Raw genomic sequence first — 22,560 nt, 5'->3', positions numbered from 1 at the left:
TATGTCATCAAAAAAGGAAGAGCATTTGAAGGTAATGGGTAGAAGGGTGATCTCTCTTGAGGATAAGTGACTATATGTATCCTTCCGGTTTTTCATTTGCCAGCTTTATGATGGTTACAGTTCTGAATAAGTACCTCCTAAATTCTAATCTTAGATCCTCTCCTTCTAACGCTTACATTCACATTCTGTCTATGAGAGACTATCTTAATGGAGAACAGTGATGGATTGAGGCACTTTGGGGACAGTCTGTGCAACACTGAAAATTTTTTTCAAAGCTCCTTTAACCTCCTGGTTCCTCAGACAATAAATGAAGGGGTTGAGCATGGGGGTTGCAACAGTGTACACAATTGACACCAGCTTGTTTAAGTCAAAAGGGTGGATTCTCTTGGGCCGCGCGTACATGAACAAGGTGGCTGAAAAGAAGACAGTGACAACAGTGAGGTGAGAAACACAGGTGGAGAAGGCTTTCTTCCTGCCCTCGGTTGTGGGGATGTGCAGGACGGTGCTGATGATGCATATATAGGAGATGATAGTGACCGAGAGTGGAACCAGCAAGATAAACAAGGCCAGAATGAAATCTACTATTTCAGCCGTTGTCATGTCAGCACATGACATGTTCAGCAAGGGGCTGATGTCACAGAAGAAGTGGTTGATGACATTAGAACCACAAAAAGACAGCTGAGAGATGAAAAATATTTTCAGCATGGAGGTCAGGAAGCCAGTGAGCCAGGAGCATATCGCTAGTTGCATGCAGAATCGGTGGTTCATGATAACCAGATAGCGCAGGGGGTTGCAGATGGCCACATAACGATCATAGGCCATGACCGCAAGGAGGACACACTCAGTGCAAATAAGGGAGATGAAGAAGTAAAGCTGGGTCATGCAGCCTACAAAAGATATGCTCTTGCTTTCAACCAGAAAATTCAGTAGCAGTTTGGGGACAGTGACTGAGATGTACCAAGCCTCCAAGAAGGAGAGGTTGCTGAGAAAGAAATACATGGGCTTGTGAAGGTGATGGTTCATCTTTATCAGGATAATGATGAGCATATTTTCCAAGATTGTCAGCATGTAGGCCACTAGGAATATCACAAAGAGCAACATCTGAAGCTCCATAATTGTTGGGAATCCCAAGAGGATGAATTCCTGGAAATTTGTGCTGTTTTCCTGCTTCATGGCAAGGGGCATAGCATCAAGCTTCAGAGGAAAAGTAAAGAGAATAAAAGAGAAAAAAAATGTGGAAGATTTTTAAAAACGAAGAAACAGTGAGACAAACTGCGGAAGAAGAAAAAGGAAAAATATAGTAAGTTAAAAAGAAAGGAAAATGAGAAAGAATGATAAAACAAAAAAAAACATGAGAGGGAGAAAAAGAAGAACATTATTACATTCAGATTATATACTGTTTTGAAGATATACAAACACGTATTTTGATATATGGTTCATAATTAGAGAACTAGGTTATTGCTGGAATGCATAGGAGTTGGATATCTAAAGAGAGATCAGGCTCTTTGGGGGCATGTACTACAAAAGTTCATGTTTTAAAATAAGCCATTATGTTTTGCATTTTCTAGGCAATTTTTCTGAAGGAACACATAACAGCTGGATGCCCAGTTCTCTTTGAGTTTCAAGACATTTTGGATATCCAGAACGCATCTGCATGACTTAGGTAACTGGGCTCAGTTTTGCAAAGCCAAGACATTCCCATGCTGTCTGCAGAGAAGAGTTCAGTCCCACTATATTTTCCTGGCATATAAAGCCTGAGACAGTCACCAAAAGAAATAAGTACTTCCAGAGGGTAATATGCATCATTCTAAACAAAGCTCTTGGAGAAGATGAAGCACCTTTTGGAAGAATGCGTTTCTCAGGCTGTGCCTCTTCCCCCCCCCCACCCCACCCCCCAACGGTTTTCTCCTTCCATTTCTACATCTATCAACCTTTTCCATAATTTTACTTGAGCCTGTTTTCACATATTAGTCTCAATATCTACAAACCAAGTTGAAAAGATAAAAACATACAACAACTACCGAAGTGGAGAATGCATACTTCTCTCCTTTAACTGCACCATCCTCTCATCTCTCTAAGACAAGAAAAGCTTTTTCATCCTGATTTAAAGTTCTACTCATGTAATATTTTATGTCATGTTAAACAAACAAACAAACAGAACCCCCTCACACACAAATATCATTAGAGAAAAGAACATGATAAAAACAGGTTTTCAGTAATGGAAGAATTTCTCTCTACATAAAATATTTCCTTGACACAGCAACTCCAGTCTAGAAACTATTCACTTAAAACCTTTGGTAGCTTCAGAAGCAGTAATACAAACCATGACTGAAGACTTATAACCTGCAAACTCATACAGCTTCATAACCGTATTACTATCAGTCTTTACTAACCATGAGGAATTCCGCATATCTAAGCAGAATCAGAAAATTAATTCTGGAATCTTCCACAGGAAAAAAAATGTAAGACTTGGTAAAGCAGAAATGAACAGAACATGAATTGCAGCATTTTCTCTTAGTCAGTGCAAAACATATTATTAACCATTTTTTCTCTACGCTACATGTTTTCAGTACTTCATGTCCTGGCCAAGATTAATTCCATCTACAAAACTGGGGATATGTGAGTGTTTTAAATTTCAAAATATTCATCTTACACGCCAGCAAATTCTCTACGTAAATAATTGCAAGAGAGTAATAACCATCCTCCTAAGTCAAATAACATGCTTACATTTTTGACTCTCTTGAACTAGAGTATATACCTGAACTGCCTCAAAATGAAAAGACTATATTGAGAAGCTAGAATTTATCTGCTGCAATTTAGATAGCTACAGTTTAGTTATCTAATATGCAACTGAGTTTGTCATCTTTATGGAGAATAGAGACATATACAGGCAGTTACAAGTATTATTGCTCTCGTCTAAAGAAAAAAAGTCTAAAATAGCTCAGCTGGATCATTATAGCCTTGTCCATTTCTCTCTTGCTTGACTCTAAAGTGAATGTCAACAGTCAGCTCAGATGTCTAAATCTGTTGCTCACTGTAGGTCAGATGTATGCTTTAGGTGTTCAAACGTCAGTGGATTAATTCCTCCATGGAGGGAGATCGCTATCCTACAAAAGTTCCTGAAGAAGGATAACAGTGAAAAGCTTCCTTCTCTTCTTACCTTCACACCAGTTCAGCAGTTCTGTGGTCACACTCACGGACTGGTTTAATTAAAACTACCTAACCCAAATCCAGTAGCTGTCGTAGTTCTGAAAAGCATGCAGATGTGGTTGCTTCTTACCTGTTCGTAAAAAAGTAGTTCAGTGTAAGATAATTACTCATGGGATCTCAGTGTTTGCTTTGTATAACTGATGTATCCAAGAAGGAAATGCATGAAGGTTAATTTTAGCTTTTTGAGGCGCTCTCTGCAGCACCTGCAGGGCGTGAATCAAAGCAATAGTCTAACTCAGCTGCTATGAATCATTTTCTAGAGGTGACATTCCTCATTACCTACTAATGGTTCTTCTTATGATCAAACTACCAACAAAGGTGCCTCAGGAAGCTACTGAGAACTATGTAGTATGAACCTTTTTTCTGAGCAGTTATCTGTGATTGTGCCTGCATGATCAAATCAAATCCTTTGCAAGACGTTCATCTTTCTGGAGAGAAGGCAGAATACGCTAACACATCTGAAATACCAGTAGGCACCTGTATTTACGTAAGGGAAACCCATTCTTGCAAAAGACCCAACCTGCTGTTGGTCCATAACCTCTTGGGAAATTTTTTTTTGGGGGGGGGGGAGGGGGGAAGGGGGGGGAGGTGCGGCAGGAGGATCTTCTCTGTCGCTGAACAAAGTAGTTCTCCTTTAGGCCAGGCCAAATGCAACTCCATGGCCAGTTTGTTCTAATTAATGCTCACCATAGGTAGTATGCACAACCACGGATAGTTTCTCTGGCCTGCAAATTCCTCAAGCACTATATGATCAGTCTCTGTTCCTTCATACTCCTTCACAGGCTATACAGCATATAACATCATGTTATAAAATCATCACTCAGACAAGTTCATTACAAGTCTGTCATTATTTGGGCATTTGAAACAGAAAAAAATACCGGGGAAAAGGAAATCCTCAGGACCACATGGAGCCCTTGGAGCCCATGGCACCTTGCAATGTGAACACAACCAGTCATCAGGCTATAACCGTGCAGGATGGATGTCAAAGACGTATCCCAGGAGACAAGGGATTTCAAAGGTCTGGAGGAAATCTAGTAATCAATGGAGTGAGCTGGATGCATCCAGAAGTTAATTCTGTACATGTATTAGAGTTATTTGACAGCCAAGAACCTTCCTGAAATCTAAAATCTGAATTCCTAATATTCCTTTAAAATTCCACAGACATTTCTGGGTTATATTCTTCAGATCTGAGATGAAGATCTATTTTGCTTACTCAGAGAATGAGATTCACACAGTCTATAAAAAAAGCTGGGTTTAGTGTGGTTTTTGTGTGTCTGTGAATTAGTCATCCAGGCTTCCCTCATCAATGGAGAGAATCAGAATCACCAGGGAGTGTTTCATTCCACCTATCACAGACGTGTCATCTGAGGATGGGATCAGTCAGTCTCTGGAGGCACCTGTTCTTCTCCTTAATTGTAGAATTAATCTAGACAATTAGCTTAGATTAGTTACCCAGTTTTATGACAGCTACATTAGGTGACATGACTCCTATCCTTAGCAGAAGTTTAATGCCTCTGTTGATTTGGCAAGAAGAGTAAATCTTATCAAAGACCAAATTGGGCAATTAAAGTATGCGACTCCAGTAGCTCAAAGTCACCTGGGAGCACAAGTCACTCTAGTCTAAGCAGCGTTGTTCATCTTGTCGTAAAGATTCCACCAAATCTAACCGCTGTGGGCGGACGCCATCTTGCCTGTAGACATCTACATCTACGCTAGTCAGCTGGGCTCCTTGATAAATCATAGAGAAAAATAGGAATCGCTAACAAAACTCACCTGCTGTTTAAACCGAGATGCCATCTGTAGGATGAAAGACGTTACAGCCTAGTAGTGTCTGTTTTTGTGTGTTGGCTGCAGAGAGCCTAGGAACCCAGCTCAGATATGTACATAGCCCAAGACACTTCTCAGCTGTAAAATGCAGATACAGAAAATGTCCAAACTGCCTTTGAGGACTGCGTATACTTGGGAGAAAACTGAGAGTGTTTTGTCAGTGTGAACTCAACTGAGATAGCTCAGAACTAACATCCTCTGGAATGAAGCAGTGAAGACCACAGTATAAACCATGTATCCCAAAGCCACAATAATTATTTTCTGCATAATTATTCAAAACTGTGAAAAATAATGATTATGTGCCATACTCCAGTCATGTTACTACAGCACGATACTGATGGTATGTATTATGATGTCCGGGGAGGGGTATGAAGTCATGTGTTTCCCTGGAATGAAGGTTTGAATTTGTTTTTGTCCACATGGTGCTGGTGAGGCTGCACTTGTGTCCAGTATTGTGTCCAGTGTTGGGCTCCCCCAGTTCAAGGATAATGTGGATAAACTCGGGAGGTTCCTACTAAGGCCTAGTAAGATGGTGAGGTGTGTCCTAGAGCGCCTATACTATGACAGGAAGTTGAGGTAATTGGGCTTATTTAATATGGTAAACAGGAGGCTATTGGGTAATCTAGCAGAAGACTACAGTTACAGAGACAGTAGTGCCAAACTATTCTTGGCCATGGCAGACACTATTACAAGGGACAAAGACAACAACTTGCTACTGAGTAGTTGCAAATTGGACATTACGAGAAACTTCTTCACTGGGAAGGCAGTACGGCATTGGAACAGGTTACCCAGAGAACTCATAGCATCTCTGTCCTTGGAAGTTTCCAACTCTCAGCTAGACAAAACCACCACTAACATGACCTAGAGATGGTGATAGTTGTGCTGTGAATGGATTAGGGATATTCAAAGGTCTCTGACAAACAACATTTTTTTGAGTCTATGATTCTACGATCCCAAATGGCACCAAACATCTCTGTGTGGAGAAATGAACTGAGCTCCAGTTGTCTAAATAAATTTGAGCTGAATGGGTCTCTACAAGCCATTGAATGTGTTGCCTAGATGTCCATGAATTGTGGTGGGAATATAGACACCTAGGTTATGACCTAGGTAGAAACCTACTCAGCAGATAGCTAGAGTGAGATTCAGTTGCCTAAACATCAGTGTCTATTGCCATTTGAGATGTCACGGGCTTTTCCACCTGGCATCCAAATCAAAGAACCATAGAAAAATTTAGTTGGAGGAATGGAGTTTGACCTCAGAGGTCTTTAGTTCACCCTCCAGCACGTATTTCACTGTCAGGTCAGGTTGTTCAGGGCCTTGTCTAGTCAAGCTTTGAAAATCTCAAAGGATGGAGATTTCAGAACCTCTCCGGAATTCTGCTGCAGTGCTTCGTCACTCTGACGGTGGTTGGTTGGCTGGCTGGTTGGTTGGTTTGGAATATCTATTCTGAATTTAACTTGCTGCAACTTGAGCCTTTGCTTCTTATCCTTTCAGCTGCGCACATCTAAGAATAGCGTGGCTCCATCTTCTCCGTAATTCCCTTCAAATAGTGGCAGACTGCAGTTAAGTCCCTCCTTAGCTTTCTCTTCTCCATGCTTAAAAAATTAGTTCCCTCAGCTTCCCCTTTTACACCATGGGCCCCAGCCCCCTTTCAATATTGGCAGCCCTCTGCTGGACTCTGTACAGGTTGTCTTTCTTGTAGTGGGAAACCCAAAACTGGACACAAGTTTCACAAGTGCCAAACAGAGAGGAAGGATCTTTTCCCTGGACCTTAGCTGGCTTGCTAATACAGCGCAGGATGCAGCTGGCATTCTTCACTGAAGCAACACACTGCTACCTCGTGTTAACTTTTTGTCTGCCAGGACCTCCAGGTCCTTTACTGCAGAGCTGTTGCCTAGTCAGTCAGTGCCCAACTTACACAGAAGTGTTGGGTTATTCTTTCCTAGGTGCAGGATTTTGCATTTGTCTTTGCTGAACTTCTGGAAGTTCCTCTTGGCCTTCCTTCAGAATGTTACTCGAGAAAACATTGGGTCCAGTGTCAAATCTGCTGTCTCCCCGTGGGTACCTTGGATACCTTATGGCATCAGAAATGCCATTAGATGTCTAGGTTTAGACAACCGACTCCTCCCTTAGTGATTGTATCTCCTCAGGTAATATAGTAGGAGCATAGGAAAACTATACTTGAAAATCAAGATCCTCATATAGCATTTAAAATGGAAATTCACCTACGTAAATTAACTCCCTTCCCCATAAGTAAAGGTTTGTTCTCTAAACTTCAGCTACTTCACAAAGTCCTGTTTGAACTTAAGGGAGAAAAAAAAAAGAACTTCCAGGAGATTGTTCACTTTCTGCTATGACAAGTATCTGAAATGACTGAGATTATCTGAATTCCAGAAGTTCCCATCCTATTTTAATCCCTGTGGAGAAAGGTGACATCACCTATTTTATGCCTCAAATTCTTTGAATCCTAGTTTCACGTGACGTTAGATCAACCTCAGAATGCAATTGTGCTCTTTAATGCAGACCAGAAAAGTACATTAGGAGGAGGAGATGATTTTTATTGCCTTCTTTACTGCTCAGGAATGATGTGTGATGTGTTCATTAGATAACATCTTCTTTTGCATCCACATTATGCTAGCATTCACTGATTTTAGCTTAGCATGCAAGTTGACTCAGGAAAAGCAATCCATAAACACTGATGTCTAAACAAAACCATAGTCTTCATTTTTTTCCGGAGCAATATGTTTTATCAGACATTCCTAAGACTGAGAAAAATTCAGGTGCTTATAGTGAGTTATGTGCAATAAAAACTCCAAAGACTGGGCAATTCTCTTCTAAGCCTTGTATTAGAAGATGCTGCTGATCGGTAGATCAGAATCTATGCTTCACCTTGTTTCTCTCTTGTTTTGCTCAAAGCTTACCCCTTTTTTATTCTCTGAGTGGGTGAAAGCCGGCTGGATTGTAAACTGCTGTGAGCAGATGCAGCTCCTGCAGGGATGCTGCAGCTTCCATTGAGTGGAGTAGTTCCTAGTATGGAAAATATCACCAAGTACATTACAGAATCACAGAATCACAGCATCGCAGAATGGCTGAGGTTGGAAGGGACCTTGGGAGACCATCTAGTCCAATCCCCCTGATCAAGCAGGGTCACCTAGAGCACGCTGCACTGGACTGTGTCCGGATGGTTTTTGAATATCTGCAAGGCAGGAGACTCCACGACCTCTCTGGGCAACCTGTTCCAGGGCTTGGTCACCCTCACAGTAAGCAAGTTTTTCCTCATGTTCAGACGGAACTCCCTCTGTTTCAGTTTGTGCCTGTTGCCTCTCATCCTATTGCTGGGCACCACAGAAAAGAGTCTGGCCCCATCCTCTTGACACCCTCCCTTCAGATACTTATACACATTGATAAGAATCCCCCTCAAGCTTCTCTTCTCCAGGCTGAACAGGCCCAGCTCTCTCAGCCTTTCCTCGTAGGAGAGATGCTCCAGTCCCTTAAGCATCTTGGTAGCCCTTCGCTGGACTCGCTCCAGGAGCTCCATGTCTCTCTTGTATTGGGGAGCCCAGAACTGGACACAGTACTCCAGATGCAGCCTCACCAGGGCTGAGCAGAGAGGGAGGATCACCTCCCTCGACCTGCTGGCAAGGCTCTTCCTAGTGCAGCCCAGGATACCAAGAAGGCCAGTGGGTACTTTGCTGGCTCACGGTCAACTTGTGGTCCCCCAGGACCCCCAGGTCCTTCTCCACAGAGATGCTCTCCAGCTGGCCGAACACCAGCCTGGACTGCTGCATGGGGTTATTCCTCCCTAGGTGCAGGACCCTGCGCTTCCCTTTGTTGAACTTCTTGAGGTTCCTCTCCGCCCAGCTCTCCAGCCTGTCGAGGTCCCTCTGAATGGCAGCACAGTCCTCTGGGGTATCAGCCGCTCCTCCCAGTTCTGTACCATCTGCAAACTTTCTGAAGGTGCATTCAGTCACATCTACCAGGTCATTGATGAAGAAGTTGAACAGTACTGGACCCAGAATTGACCCCTGGGGGACACTGCTAGCTACAGGCCTCCAACTAGACTTTGTGCCACTGATCACAACCCTCTGAGCTCTGCCATTCGGCCAGTTTTCAATCCACCTCACTGTCTGCTCATCTAGCCTGCACTTCCTCAGCTTGCCTATGAGGATGTTATGGGAGACAGTGTCAAAAGCCTTGCTGAAGTCAAGGCAGACAACATCCACTGCTCTCCCCTCATCTACACAGGCAGGCATTCCATCATAGAAGGCTATCAGGTTGGTTAAGCATGATTTCCCCTTGGTGAAGCCATGCTGACTACTCCCGATCACTTTCTTATCCTTCACATGCTTAGAGATGGCCTCCAGCATGAGCTGCTCCATCACCTTTCCAGGGATGGAGGTGAGGCTGACTGGCCTGTAGTTCCCTGGGTCCTCCTCCTTGCCCTTTTTGAAGACTGCGGTGACAGATTTGCCTTCTTCCAGTCCTTCAGTAATCCCTAGCCCAGTTCTTCTCCTCCTCCACCAAGGGAAAGTCTTCCTTTCTCCAGACTTTCTCCCTGGTCTCCGGGGTCTGGGATTCCTGAGGGCTGGTCTTAGCAGTAAGGACTGAAGCAAAGAAGGCATTCAGTATCTCTGCCTTCTCTGTATCCTTCGTCGCCAGGGCCCCTGCCCCATTCAGTAGTGGGCCCCCATTTTCCCTAGTTTTCCTTTTGTTACTGATGCTTTTAAAGAAGCCCTTCTTGGTGTCCTTGACATCCCTTGCCAGATTCAACTCCAGATGGGCCTTGGCCTTCCCAGCCCCATCCCTGCATACTCAGACAGGATCTCGACATTCCTCCCAGGTTACCTGTCCCTGCTTCCGCCTTCCGTATGCTTCCTTCTTATGCCTGGAGCTCCTTGTTCATCAGTGCAGGTCTCCTGCTCCCTTTGCTCGACTTCTTGCTCATTGGGATGCACCATTCTTGAGCTTGCAGGAGGTGATCGTTGAATATTAACCAGCTCTCTTGGACTGCGCTTCCTTCTAGGGCCCTAGAGGGGCAGACTAGCATGGGTGACATTGTTGTGGGTGGTTGCTACAGGCCACCTGATCAGGAAGAGGAAGTAGATGAGGCCTTCTACAGACAGCTGGAAGTAGCCTCATGATCACAGGCCCTGGTTCTCGTGGGGGACTTCAACCACCCTGATATCTGCTGGAGAACAGAACTCACATGGGACATACACAAGTCCATGGGCCCTGACAGGATGTACCCATGAGTGCTGGGGAAACTGGCTGATGTCATTGCAAAGGTACTCTCTGTTATCTTTGAAATGTCATGGCTGAGGACTGGAATAAAGCACATGCCACCCCTATCTTCAAAAAGGGCAAGAAGGAGGCTCTGAGGAACTACAGGCTAAACGGCCTCAGCTTGATCACTGGGAAGGTGATAGAGCAGCTAATCCTGAATACTATTTCCAAAAATGTACAGGACAGGAATGCGATTGGGCGTTGTCAGCATGGATTCATGAAGAGGAAATCATGCTTAACCAACCTGACAGCCTTCTATGAAAAGATGACTGGCTGGGTAGATGAGGGGAGAGCGGTGGATGTTGTCTGCCTTGACTTCAGTAAAACTTTTGACACTGTCTCCCATAACATCCTCATAGGCAAGCTGATGAAGTATGGGCTGGATGAGCAGACAGCGAGATGGACTGAAAATTGGCTGAAGCGTGGCACAAAGTCCAGGTGGAGGCCACTCACTAGTAGTGTCTCCCCGGCGTCCATACTGGGGCCAATACTATTTAGCATTTTCGTTAATGACCTGGTAGATGTGACTGAATGCACCTTCAGAAAGTCTGCAGATGGTACAGAACTGGGAGGAGTGGCTGATACCCCAGAGGAGTTTAAACAGATTTAATGAAGATTTAATGAAGGACTTGCACTCCAAGCTGCACAGGGAGCCCCAGGAACCCCATGGAGGGGTCACAGATGGGAGGCTGCTGGATGCACGGGTCGGATGCCCATGCAGGACTCACTCTGTTATATCCTGAGGGCCCCTGTTATCTACTAGAACTATTTCCTTATCTCAGCTGTGCTAACCTTGGGTAGCTACTGGCTGTGAAGCAGCTAGAAATTGTTGACAAAAAGGAGTACGCATGTCTGGCCTTGACGGGTTTTTGGTCAGTGTGTAGAGAGCACACGCTGGGGCTGCTGTCACATACTCTGCCAGTCACCTGACTCCTCACCTGATCTTCCACAGGTGTTCTCACTGCACCGGCATAGATGTCTATTGTTATTTCGTGCACCCCAGGGTATCCCAGGGATCTTACAGAATTGGAAGGTATGACTCCGGATCTATGTAAAACTTGTGCCCTTCCGGAATGACACCTAGAGGACAGTCAAGGTATACAAAGTCATCTCAAGTGGCACTACGCACCCATGAACGTGTAACTGATTCAAGTGCTCAAGCTTCCTTGACGATGCTGGAAGCAGAGTCACCTTGTGCTCTCATTTAGGTTTCAAACTTGGAGCTGAATCCAATCCAAAAAGTTAGGTGAGACAAATCCCAACCAGCTGTGATGAGCTGCAGTCCTACTATCTATTTGTATTTTTAGAGGTAAGCACAAAGTAGAACTTATACTCCAAGTGGAATTTTCATAAAATAGCTTGCCAATCAGGAATCAGATAATGGTTCTACTGAACTGAACCCATGTTGGGTTGAGTCTATGATGTTAGTATGGATCTGTCTCTGTTTCACTCTTAGGTGCAATTTCTCTGAGTCTCACTCTATAGAGTCTATATGCACTATTTAGTGAATGTAGGTTAGAGCTCTTCTGCAACAGAAAACTGGCTCTTTCCCCAAACAAAACATTGCAATAGTACTGTGGTTTCATCAGTTTGGAGCCCATTGACCTGGATGCAAGGATGCGACATGCCTATCTCCAGCTCTGTCCTCATGGCCCAATACTCCAAAAGTAGCTCAGCAGGCCTTGCACCTTTACTTGCTGCATATTGTCCCCTGCCCTTGCGTGCGGCATAGACACTCACTACCATGTAGAAGCACAAATATCACAGGCTGTGAGGAAATTCTTGGCTGTGTTATAAAGAAATATGAACTCTTAGATAAATCCTTAAAACTATTACAGTATTTCCAGTCTAGTGAAGGGCCACAGGAAGGCAGGAGGACCCCAGAACCTGGTGTTCGGAAATGCGGGAATCTTGCTTGTAGCTGATAGGGACATAAATGCAGCTGCATCCCAGGGGGATGTAACCAAAGTCCCCGATAGTTTCATTCAAAATAAATAAATAAACAATAAGCCCTTAAAGGCAGCCTATATTGAGATCTATGAGAACTGAGGATGTCACACGCAGTTGTGGAACAGATAAGTTGTAGTGAATAGCACACACGATGCACTGGAAGAAGCCCTGGGTACACAGATACACAAGCCTGTGGCGGAGGTACCAGTCCGGGGATCACTCCAAATGCTAAGCAGTATTGGCACGGCCAGCTTTGACAGAACAGGCCTAGCCATGAACAGAGTTAACATATGACACTGTGACATGTTTAGCATGAAGACCAGAGATCACTCCCTAGGGTAAATGAATTTAGTGTGCAGATGTAAGCAAAGGCAATAGAGGTGTAGCTACCGACTCCTGAAACAGACAAAGCACCCAAGCAACTGTGTATTCGTTCATATACAAATTAATAGACAGAGACTTCAGCAGAATTTGTAAGAATAGGAAGTAATGCATGTCCTGCAAAATGTAAAAAAATAAAAGAAACAAACAAATAAATAAATAAATAATTATTTGGAGTATTTATTTCAACCTTACGTAAGAAGATGGGTTTGCATCATTCCACCGTGAATACAGTTTTTCCTTCTGCTATTACTCTCTTCCAAGAGGACTGATTCAGGTTCCAAAGCATAGGCATCTTGTAGGTTTTTATATTCTGGACTGCCTGAGACCTCCCCTTTGGGTAGGCAGATATGACACACAAACCATGGAAGAAACACTTCCTGCTGGTATGGCATCTGGAGGCCGGGCAGAATACGCAAGGTCATTAAAACATTAGGCATGTGGCTTTAGTTAGGCACATGAATCTCCCCTTAGGTGTCAGATATTGCCTGGAGTTGGAACTCCTCGTGAACGGAACAACATTTCAGTTGTTTTATCAAATCCATTGGCATACGGTATGTTGGACATGTCTTTTTGTTCCTTGCAGTGTCTCTGAGTCAAATGAGTAACTTCACTGTGCGTGAACCTAATATGTCATCAAAAAAGGAAGAGCATTTGAAGGTAATGGGTAGAAGGGTGATCTCTCTTGAGGATAAGTGACTATATGTATCCTTCCGGTTTTTCATTTGCCAGCTTTATGATGGTTACAGTTCTGAATAAGTACCTCCTAAATTCTAATCTTAGATCCTCTCCTTCTAACGCTTACATTCACATTCTGTCTATGAGAGACTATCTTAATGGAGAACAGTGATGGATTGAGGCACTTTGGGGACAGTCTGTGCAACACTGAAAATTTTTTTCAAAGCTCCTTTAACCTCCTGGTTCCTCAGACAATAAATGAAGGGGTTGAGCATGGGGGTTGCAACAGTGTACACAATTGACACCAGCTTGTTTAAGTCAAAAGGGTGGATTCTCTTGGGCCGCGCGTACATGAACAAGGTGGCTGAAAAGAAGACAGTGACAACAGTGAGGTGAGAAACACAGGTGGAGAAGGCTTTCTTCCTGCCCTCGGTTGTGGGGATGTGCAGGACGGTGCTGATGATGCATATATAGGAGATGATAGTGACCGAGAGTGGAACCAGCAAGATAAACAAGGCCAGAATGAAATCTACTATTTCAGCCGTTGTCATGTCAGCACATGACATGTTCAGCAAGGGGCTGATGTCACAGAAGAAGTGGTTGATGACATTAGAACCACAAAAAGACAGCTGAGAGATGAAAAATATTTTCAGCATGGAGGTCAGGAAGCCAGTGAGCCAGGAGCATATCGCTAGTTGCATGCAGAATCGGTGGTTCATGATAACCAGATAGCGCAGGGGGTTGCAGATGGCCACATAACGATCATAGGCCATGACCGCAAGGAGGACACACTCAGTGCAAATAAGGGAGATGAAGAAGTAAAGCTGGGTCATGCAGCCTACAAAAGATATGCTCTTGCTTTCAACCAGAAAATTCAGTAGCAGTTTGGGGACAGTGACTGAGATGTACCAAGCCTCCAAGAAGGAGAGGTTGCTGAGAAAGAAATACATGGGCTTGTGAAGGTGATGGTTCATCTTTATCAGGATAATGATGAGCATATTTTCCAAGATTGTCAGCATGTAGGCCACTAGGAATATCACAAAGAGCAACATCTGAAGCTCCATAATTGTTGGGAATCCCAAGAGGATGAATTCCTGGAAATTTGTGCTGTTTTCCTGCTTCATGGCAAGGGGCATAGCATCAAGCTTCAGAGGAAAAGTAAAGAGAATAAAAGAGAAAAAAAATGTGGAAGATTTTTAAAAACGAAGAAACAGTGAGACAAACTGCGGAAGAAGAAAAAGGAAAAATATAGTAAGTTAAAAAGAAAGGAAAATGAGAAAGAATGATAAAACAAAAAAAAACATGAGAGGGAGAAAAAGAAGAACATTATTACATTCAGATTATATACTGTTTTGAAGATATACAAACACGTATTTTGATATATGGTTCATAATTAGAGAACTAGGTTATTGCTGGAATGCATAGGAGTTGGATATCTAAAGAGAGATCAGGCTCTTTGGGGGCATGTACTACAAAAGTTCATGTTTTAAAATAAGCCATTATATTTTGCATTTTCTAGGCAATTTTTCTGAAGGAACACATAACAGCTGGATGCCCAGTTCTCTTTGAGTTTCAAGACATTTTGGATATCCAGAACGCATCTGCATGACTTAGGTAACTGGGCTCAGTTTTGCAAAGCCAAGACATTCCCATGCTGTCTGCAGAGTAGAGTTCAGTCCCACTATATTTTCCTGGCATATAAAGCCTGAGACAGTCACCAAAAGAAATAAGTACTTCCAGAGGGTAATATGCATCATTCTAAACAAAGCTCTTGGAGAAGATGAAGCACCTTTTGGAAGAATGCGTTTCTCAGGCTGTGCCTCTTCCCCCCCCCCACCCCACCCCCCAACGGTTTTCTCCTTCCATTTCTACATCTATCAACCTTTTCCATAATTTTACTTGAGCCTGTTTTCACATATTAGTCTCAATATCTACAAACCAAGTTGAAAAGATAAAAACATACAACAACTACCGAAGTGGAGAATGCATACTTCTCTCCTTTAACTGCACCATCCTCTCATCTCTCTAAGACAAGAAAAGCTTTTTCATCCTGATTTAAAGTTCTACTCATGTAATATTTTATGTCATGTTAAACAAACAAACAAACAGAACCCCCTCACACACAAATATCATTAGAGAAAAGAACATGATAAAAACAGGTTTTCAGTAATGGAAGAATTTCTCTCTACATAAAATATTTCCTTGACACAGCAACTCCAGTCTAGAAACTATTCACTTAAAACCTTTGGTAGCTTCAGAAGCAGTAATACAAACCATGACTGAAGACTTATAACCTGCAAACTCATACAGCTTCATAACCGTATTACTATCAGTCTTTACTAACCATGAGGAATTCCGCATATCTAAGCAGAATCAGAAAATTAATTCTGGAATCTTCCACAGGAAAAAAAATGTAAGACTTGGTAAAGCAGAAATGAACAGAACATGAATTGCAGCATTTTCTCTTAGTCAGTGCAAAACATATTATTAACCATTTTTTCTCTACGCTACATGTTTTCAGTACTTCATGTCCTGGCCAAGATTAATTCCATCTACAAAACTGGGGATATGTGAGTGTTTTAAATTTCAAAATATTCATCTTACACGCCAGCAAATTCTCTACGTAAATAATTGCAAGAGAGTAATAACCATCCTCCTAAGTCAAATAACATGCTTACATTTTTGACTCTCTTGAACTAGAGTATATACCTGAACTGCCTCAAAATGAAAAGACTATATTGAGAAGCTAGAATTTATCTGCTGCAATTTAGATAGCTACAGTTTAGTTATCTAATATGCAACTGAGTTTGTCATCTTTATGGAGAATAGAGACATATACAGGCAGTTACAAGTATTATTGCTCTCGTCTAAAGAAAAAAAGTCTAAAATAGCTCAGCTGGATCATTATAGCCTTGTCCATTTCTCTCTTGCTTGACTCTAAAGTGAATGTCAACAGTCAGCTCAGATGTCTAAATCTGTTGCTCACTGTAGGTCAGATGTATGCTTTAGGTGTTCAAACGTCAGTGGATTAATTCCTCCATGGAGGGAGATCGCTATCCTACAAAAGTTCCTGAAGAAGGATAACAGTGAAAAGCTTCCTTCTCTTCTTACCTTCACACCAGTTCAGCAGTTCTGTGGTCACACTCACGGACTGGTTTAATTAAAACTACCTAACCCAAATCCAGTAGCTGTCGTAGTTCTGAAAAGCATGCAGATGTGGTTGCTTCTTACCTGTTCGTAAAAAAGTAGTTCAGTGTAAGATAATTACTCATGGGATCTCAGTGTTTGCTTTGTATAACTGATGTATCCAAGAAGGAAATGCATGAAGGTTAATTTTAGCTTTTTGAGGCGCTCTCTGCAGCACCTGCAGGGCGTGAATCAAAGCAATAGTCTAACTCAGCTGCTATGAATCATTTTCTAGAGGTGACATTCCTCATTACCTACTAATGGTTCTTCTTATGATCAAACTACCAACAAAGGTGCCTCAGGAAGCTACTGAGAACTATGTAGTATGAACCTTTTTTCTGAGCAGTTATCTGTGATTGTGCCTGCATGATCAAATCAAATCCTTTGCAAGACGTTCATCTTTCTGGAGAGAAGGCAGAATACGCTAACACATCTGAAATACCAGTAGGCACCTGTATTTACGTAAGGGAAACCCATTCTTGCAAAAGACCCAACCTGCTGTTGGTCCATAACCTCTTGGGAAATTTTTTTTTGGGGGGGGGGGAGGGGGGAAGGGGGGGGAGGTGCGGCAGGAGGATCTTCTCTGTCGCTGAACAAAGTAGTTCTCCTTTAGGCCAGGCCAAATGCAACTCCATGGCCAGTTTGTTCTAATTAATGCTCACCATAGGTAGTATGCACAACCACGGATAGTTTCTCTGGCCTGCAAATTCCTCAAGCACTATATGATCAGTCTCTGTTCCTTCATACTCCTTCACAGGCTATACAGCATATAACATCATGTTATAAAATCATCACTCAGACAAGTTCATTACAAGTCTGTCATTATTTGGGCATTTGAAACAGAAAAAAATACCGGGGAAAAGGAAATCCTCAGGACCACATGGAGCCCTTGGAGCCCATGGCACCTTGCAATGTGAACACAACCAGTCATCAGGCTATAACCGTGCAGGATGGATGTCAAAGACGTATCCCAGGAGACAAGGGATTTCAAAGGTCTGGAGGAAATCTAGTAATCAATGGAGTGAGCTGGATGCATCCAGAAGTTAATTCTGTACATGTATTAGAGTTATTTGACAGCCAAGAACCTTCCTGAAATCTAAAATCTGAATTCCTAATATTCCTTTAAAATTCCACAGACATTTCTGGGTTATATTCTTCAGATCTGAGATGAAGATCTATTTTGCTTACTCAGAGAATGAGATTCACACAGTCTATAAAAAAAGCTGGGTTTAGTGTGGTTTTTGTGTGTCTGTGAATTAGTCATCCAGGCTTCCCTCATCAATGGAGAGAATCAGAATCACCAGGGAGTGTTTCATTCCACCTATCACAGACGTGTCATCTGAGGATGGGATCAGTCAGTCTCTGGAGGCACCTGTTCTTCTCCTTAATTGTAGAATTAATCTAGACAATTAGCTTAGATTAGTTACCCAGTTTTATGACAGCTACATTAGGTGACATGACTCCTATCCTTAGCAGAAGTTTAATGCCTCTGTTGATTTGGCAAGAAGAGTAAATCTTATCAAAGACCAAATTGGGCAATTAAAGTATGCGACTCCAGTAGCTCAAAGTCACCTGGGAGCACAAGTCACTCTAGTCTAAGCAGCGTTGTTCATCTTGTCGTAAAGATTCCACCAAATCTAACCGCTGTGGGCGGACGCCATCTTGCCTGTAGACATCTACATCTACGCTAGTCAGCTGGGCTCCTTGATAAATCATAGAGAAAAATAGGAATCGCTAACAAAACTCACCTGCTGTTTAAACCGAGATGCCATCTGTAGGATGAAAGACGTTACAGCCTAGTAGTGTCTGTTTTTGTGTGTTGGCTGCAGAGAGCCTAGGAACCCAGCTCAGATATGTACATAGCCCAAGACACTTCTCAGCTGTAAAATGCAGATACAGAAAATGTCCAAACTGCCTTTGAGGACTGCGTATACTTGGGAGAAAACTGAGAGTGTTTTGTCAGTGTGAACTCAACTGAGATAGCTCAGAACTAACATCCTCTGGAATGAAGCAGTGAAGACCACAGTATAAACCATGTATCCCAAAGCCACAATAATTATTTTCTGCATAATTATTCAAAACTGTGAAAAATAATGATTATGTGCCATACTCCAGTCATGTTACTACAGCACGATACTGATGGTATGTATTATGATGTCCGGGGAGGGGTATGAAGTCATGTGTTTCCCTGGAATGAAGGTTTGAATTTGTTTTTGTCCACATGGTGCTGGTGAGGCTGCACTTGTGTCCAGTATTGTGTCCAGTGTTGGGCTCCCCCAGTTCAAGGATAATGTGGATAAACTCGGGAGGTTCCTACTAAGGCCTAGTAAGATGGTGAGGTGTGTCCTAGAGCGCCTATACTATGACAGGAAGTTGAGGTAATTGGGCTTATTTAATATGGTAAACAGGAGGCTATTGGGTAATCTAGCAGAAGACTACAGTTACAGAGACAGTAGTGCCAAACTATTCTTGGCCATGGCAGACACTATTACAAGGGACAAAGACAACAACTTGCTACTGAGTAGTTGCAAATTGGACATTACGAGAAACTTCTTCACTGGGAAGGCAGTACGGCATTGGAACAGGTTACCCAGAGAACTCATAGCATCTCTGTCCTTGGAAGTTTCCAACTCTCAGCTAGACAAAACCACCACTAACATGACCTAGAGATGGTGATAGTTGTGCTGTGAATGGATTAGGGATATTCAAAGGTCTCTGACAAACAACATTTTTTTGAGTCTATGATTCTACGATCCCAAATGGCACCAAACATCTCTGTGTGGAGAAATGAACTGAGCTCCAGTTGTCTAAATAAATTTGAGCTGAATGGGTCTCTACAAGCCATTGAATGTGTTGCCTAGATGTCCATGAATTGTGGTGGGAATATAGACACCTAGGTTATGACCTAGGTAGAAACCTACTCAGCAGATAGCTAGAGTGAGATTCAGTTGCCTAAACATCAGTGTCTATTGCCATTTGAGATGTCACGGGCTTTTCCACCTGGCATCCAAATCAAAGAACCATAGAAAAATTTAGTTGGAGGAATGGAGTTTGACCTCAGAGGTCTTTAGTTCACCCTCCAGCACGTATTTCACTGTCAGGTCAGGTTGTTCAGGGCCTTGTCTAGTCAAGCTTTGAAAATCTCAAAGGATGGAGATTTCAGAACCTCTCCGGAATTCTGCTGCAGTGCTTCGTCACTCTGACGGTGGTTGGTTGGCTGGCTGGTTGGTTGGTTTGGAATATCTATTCTGAATTTAACTTGCTGCAACTTGAGCCTTTGCTTCTTATCCTTTCAGCTGCGCACATCTAAGAATAGCGTGGCTCCATCTTCTCCGTAATTCCCTTCAAATAGTGGCAGACTGCAGTTAAGTCCCTCCTTAGCTTTCTCTTCTCCATGCTTAAAAAATTAGTTCCCTCAGCTTCCCCTTTTACACCATGGGCCCCAGCCCCCTTTCAATATTGGCAGCCCTCTGCTGGACTCTGTACAGGTTGTCTTTCTTGTAGTGGGAAACCCAAAACTGGACACAAGTTTCACAAGTGCCAAACAGAGAGGAAGGATCTTTTCCCTGGACCTTAGCTGGCTTGCTAATACAGCGCAGGATGCAGCTGGCATTCTTCACTGAAGCAACACACTGCTACCTCGTGTTAACTTTTTGTCTGCCAGGACCTCCAGGTCCTTTACTGCAGAGCTGTTGCCTAGTCAGTCAGTGCCCAACTTACACAGAAGTGTTGGGTTATTCTTTCCTAGGTGCAGGATTTTGCATTTGTCTTTGCTGAACTTCTGGAAGTTCCTCTTGGCCTTCCTTCAGAATGTTACTCGAGAAAACATTGGGTCCAGTGTCAAATCTGCTGTCTCCCCGTGGGTACCTTGGATACCTTATGGCATCAGAAATGCCATTAGATGTCTAGGTTTAGACAACCGACTCCTCCCTTAGTGATTGTATCTCCTCAGGTAATATAGTAGGAGCATAGGAAAACTATACTTGAAAATCAAGATCCTCATATAGCATTTAAAATGGAAATTCACCTACGTAAATTAACTCCCTTCCCCATAAGTAAAGGTTTGTTCTCTAAACTTCAGCTACTTCACAAAGTCCTGTTTGAACTTAAGGGAGAAAAAAAAAAGAACTTCCAGGAGATTGTTCACTTTCTGCTATGACAAGTATCTGAAATGACTGAGATTATCTGAATTCCAGAAGTTCCCATCCTATTTTAATCCCTGTGGAGAAAGGTGACATCACCTATTTTATGCCTCAAATTCTTTGAATCCTAGTTTCACGTGACGTTAGATCAACCTCAGAATGCAATTGTGCTCTTTAATGCAGACCAGAAAAGTACATTAGGAGGAGGAGATGATTTTTATTGCCTTCTTTACTGCTCAGGAATGATGTGTGATGTGTTCATTAGATAACATCTTCTTTTGCATCCACATTATGCTAGCATTCACTGATTTTAGCTTAGCATGCAAGTTGACTCAGGAAAAGCAATCCATAAACACTGATGTCTAAACAAAACCATAGTCTTCATTTTTTTCCGGAGCAATATGTTTTATCAGACATTCCTAAGACTGAGAAAAATTCAGGTGCTTATAGTGAGTTATGTGCAATAAAAACTCCAAAGACTGGGCAATTCTCTTCTACACAAGACCTTCCATAAAGTGTCTTTTACATCCTGTTTCCTCAAGCAATAAATGAATGGATTTAGTATTGGACTAATTAGTGCCGTCAGTAGTCCACTCAGTGCAGGAGATATGTACTTGTATTATCTGTAGAAGTCAGTCTCTGCAGCTACACCTTGCAGGCAGTGGAGAGAGATCAAAAGATCTAACGAATGGCTCATCTCAGGTCAGGGTTTTAAGATGAAATGGACTTAATTCTTCAAGTACTTCTTTCTTCCCATTGTCTACAGACTGAGTCTAAACCATCATCAACCTATATTAGAAGTGTAGGATTCTGTTGCCAGGGCATTGTTGTCTGGTGCCAACCATAATTTCTCCAGGGTATCTGATTCATCCATTTGGAGTGCCATAAATGGCATGGGAATTATGGGACTCCTGTATTCATCTGCAGAAATATCCAGAGGCCAGGCAGGATCATCTGCAAAACCTAAAGTGATCTTAGAAGCATCATTAGGGTACTTCCAACTGTCTGTAGAAGGCCTTATCTACTGCCTCTTCCTGATCAGGCGGCCTGTAGCAACCACCCTCGACAATGTCACCCATGCTAGTCTGTCCTTTAATCCTGACCCATAAGCTCTCAACCCGCTCATTGCCCACCTGTGGGCAGGGTATACCGCTAGTATACCACTAATTCCTGGTCTCCAACTAGACTTTATATCACTGATCAGAACCCTCTGAGCTCAGTCCTTCAGCCAGTTCTCAATCCACCTTGCTGTCTGTTCATCTAGCCTGTATTCATCAGCTTGCCCATGAGGATGTTACGGGAGACAGTGTCAAAAGCTTTCCTGAAGTCAAGGCAGCCAACATCCACTGCTCTCCCCTCTTCTACACAGGCAGGCATTCCATCACTGAAGGCTATCAGGTTGGTATATAGAAAATGTCTTACTCAGGACATTTCTAGTTTATTGTTGGCCCATAAGTGCATGCAACTTTGACAGATAAGTTGCTTCACTTATTCGTGCATTAGTTTCTGCATAAGTAAAAGGGAATGATTGTACTGGCCTTTGAAAATGACTTGGGTTTCTACCCAGTCATAGCTTCCTTTTATTAAATATCATAGCACTGTAGGTATGAAAGACACCATTCAGATGATGGGAGATCCAGCTCCCTTCAGGTGTCTACAAACTCAAAGTGACATTCAACACAAAGACTGAGATACCCACATTCAGGCGACTGTACTGCAAGTGTCCACATGTGAGCTAGGTGGCTGAACTATTACGCTGAACAGGGGCACAGTCAGTAGAAAGAAAAGAGTCTAGGACATATGCAAAAAAGTTGTCTAGGTAGTTGTCTCGTTGCAGGGCTAATCTCAAACTGATTTTCACCCTAAAATATGGGTGTCTTCATTTGTGAGCTCCTTTACTTAT

At 42.8% G+C, this 22,560-nt stretch overlaps 2 protein-coding genes across 2 annotated transcripts; both read right to left on the bottom strand.

Annotated features, from left to right (window-relative positions):
- Positions 1-204: 204 nt before the first annotated feature.
- Positions 205-7,064, bottom strand: LOC136996600 (olfactory receptor 6B1-like). Its single transcript, XM_067317495.1, has 2 exons — positions 7,053-7,064; positions 205-1,164 (listed from the first exon to the last, which is right to left on the bottom strand). The coding sequence occupies exons 1-2, from the start codon at positions 7,062-7,064 to the stop codon at positions 205-207; spliced, it is 972 nt and encodes a 323-aa protein (XP_067173596.1).
- A 6,420-nt stretch (positions 7,065-13,484) lies between these two features.
- Positions 13,485-20,344, bottom strand: LOC136996599 (olfactory receptor 6B1-like). The gene is made up of 2 exons (XM_067317494.1): positions 20,333-20,344; positions 13,485-14,444 (listed from the first exon to the last, which is right to left on the bottom strand). Exons 1-2 carry the CDS (start codon positions 20,342-20,344, stop codon positions 13,485-13,487), a joined length of 972 nt encoding a protein of 323 aa, XP_067173595.1.
- Positions 20,345-22,560: the final 2,216 nt, after the last annotated feature.

Source organism: Apteryx mantelli, unplaced genomic scaffold (genome assembly GCF_036417845.1).
Source record: "Apteryx mantelli isolate bAptMan1 unplaced genomic scaffold, bAptMan1.hap1 HAP1_SCAFFOLD_50, whole genome shotgun sequence".
Taxonomy (NCBI): Eukaryota; Metazoa; Chordata; class Aves; order Apterygiformes; family Apterygidae; genus Apteryx; species Apteryx mantelli.
This window is presented reverse-complemented; position numbering and strand designations above follow the sequence as displayed.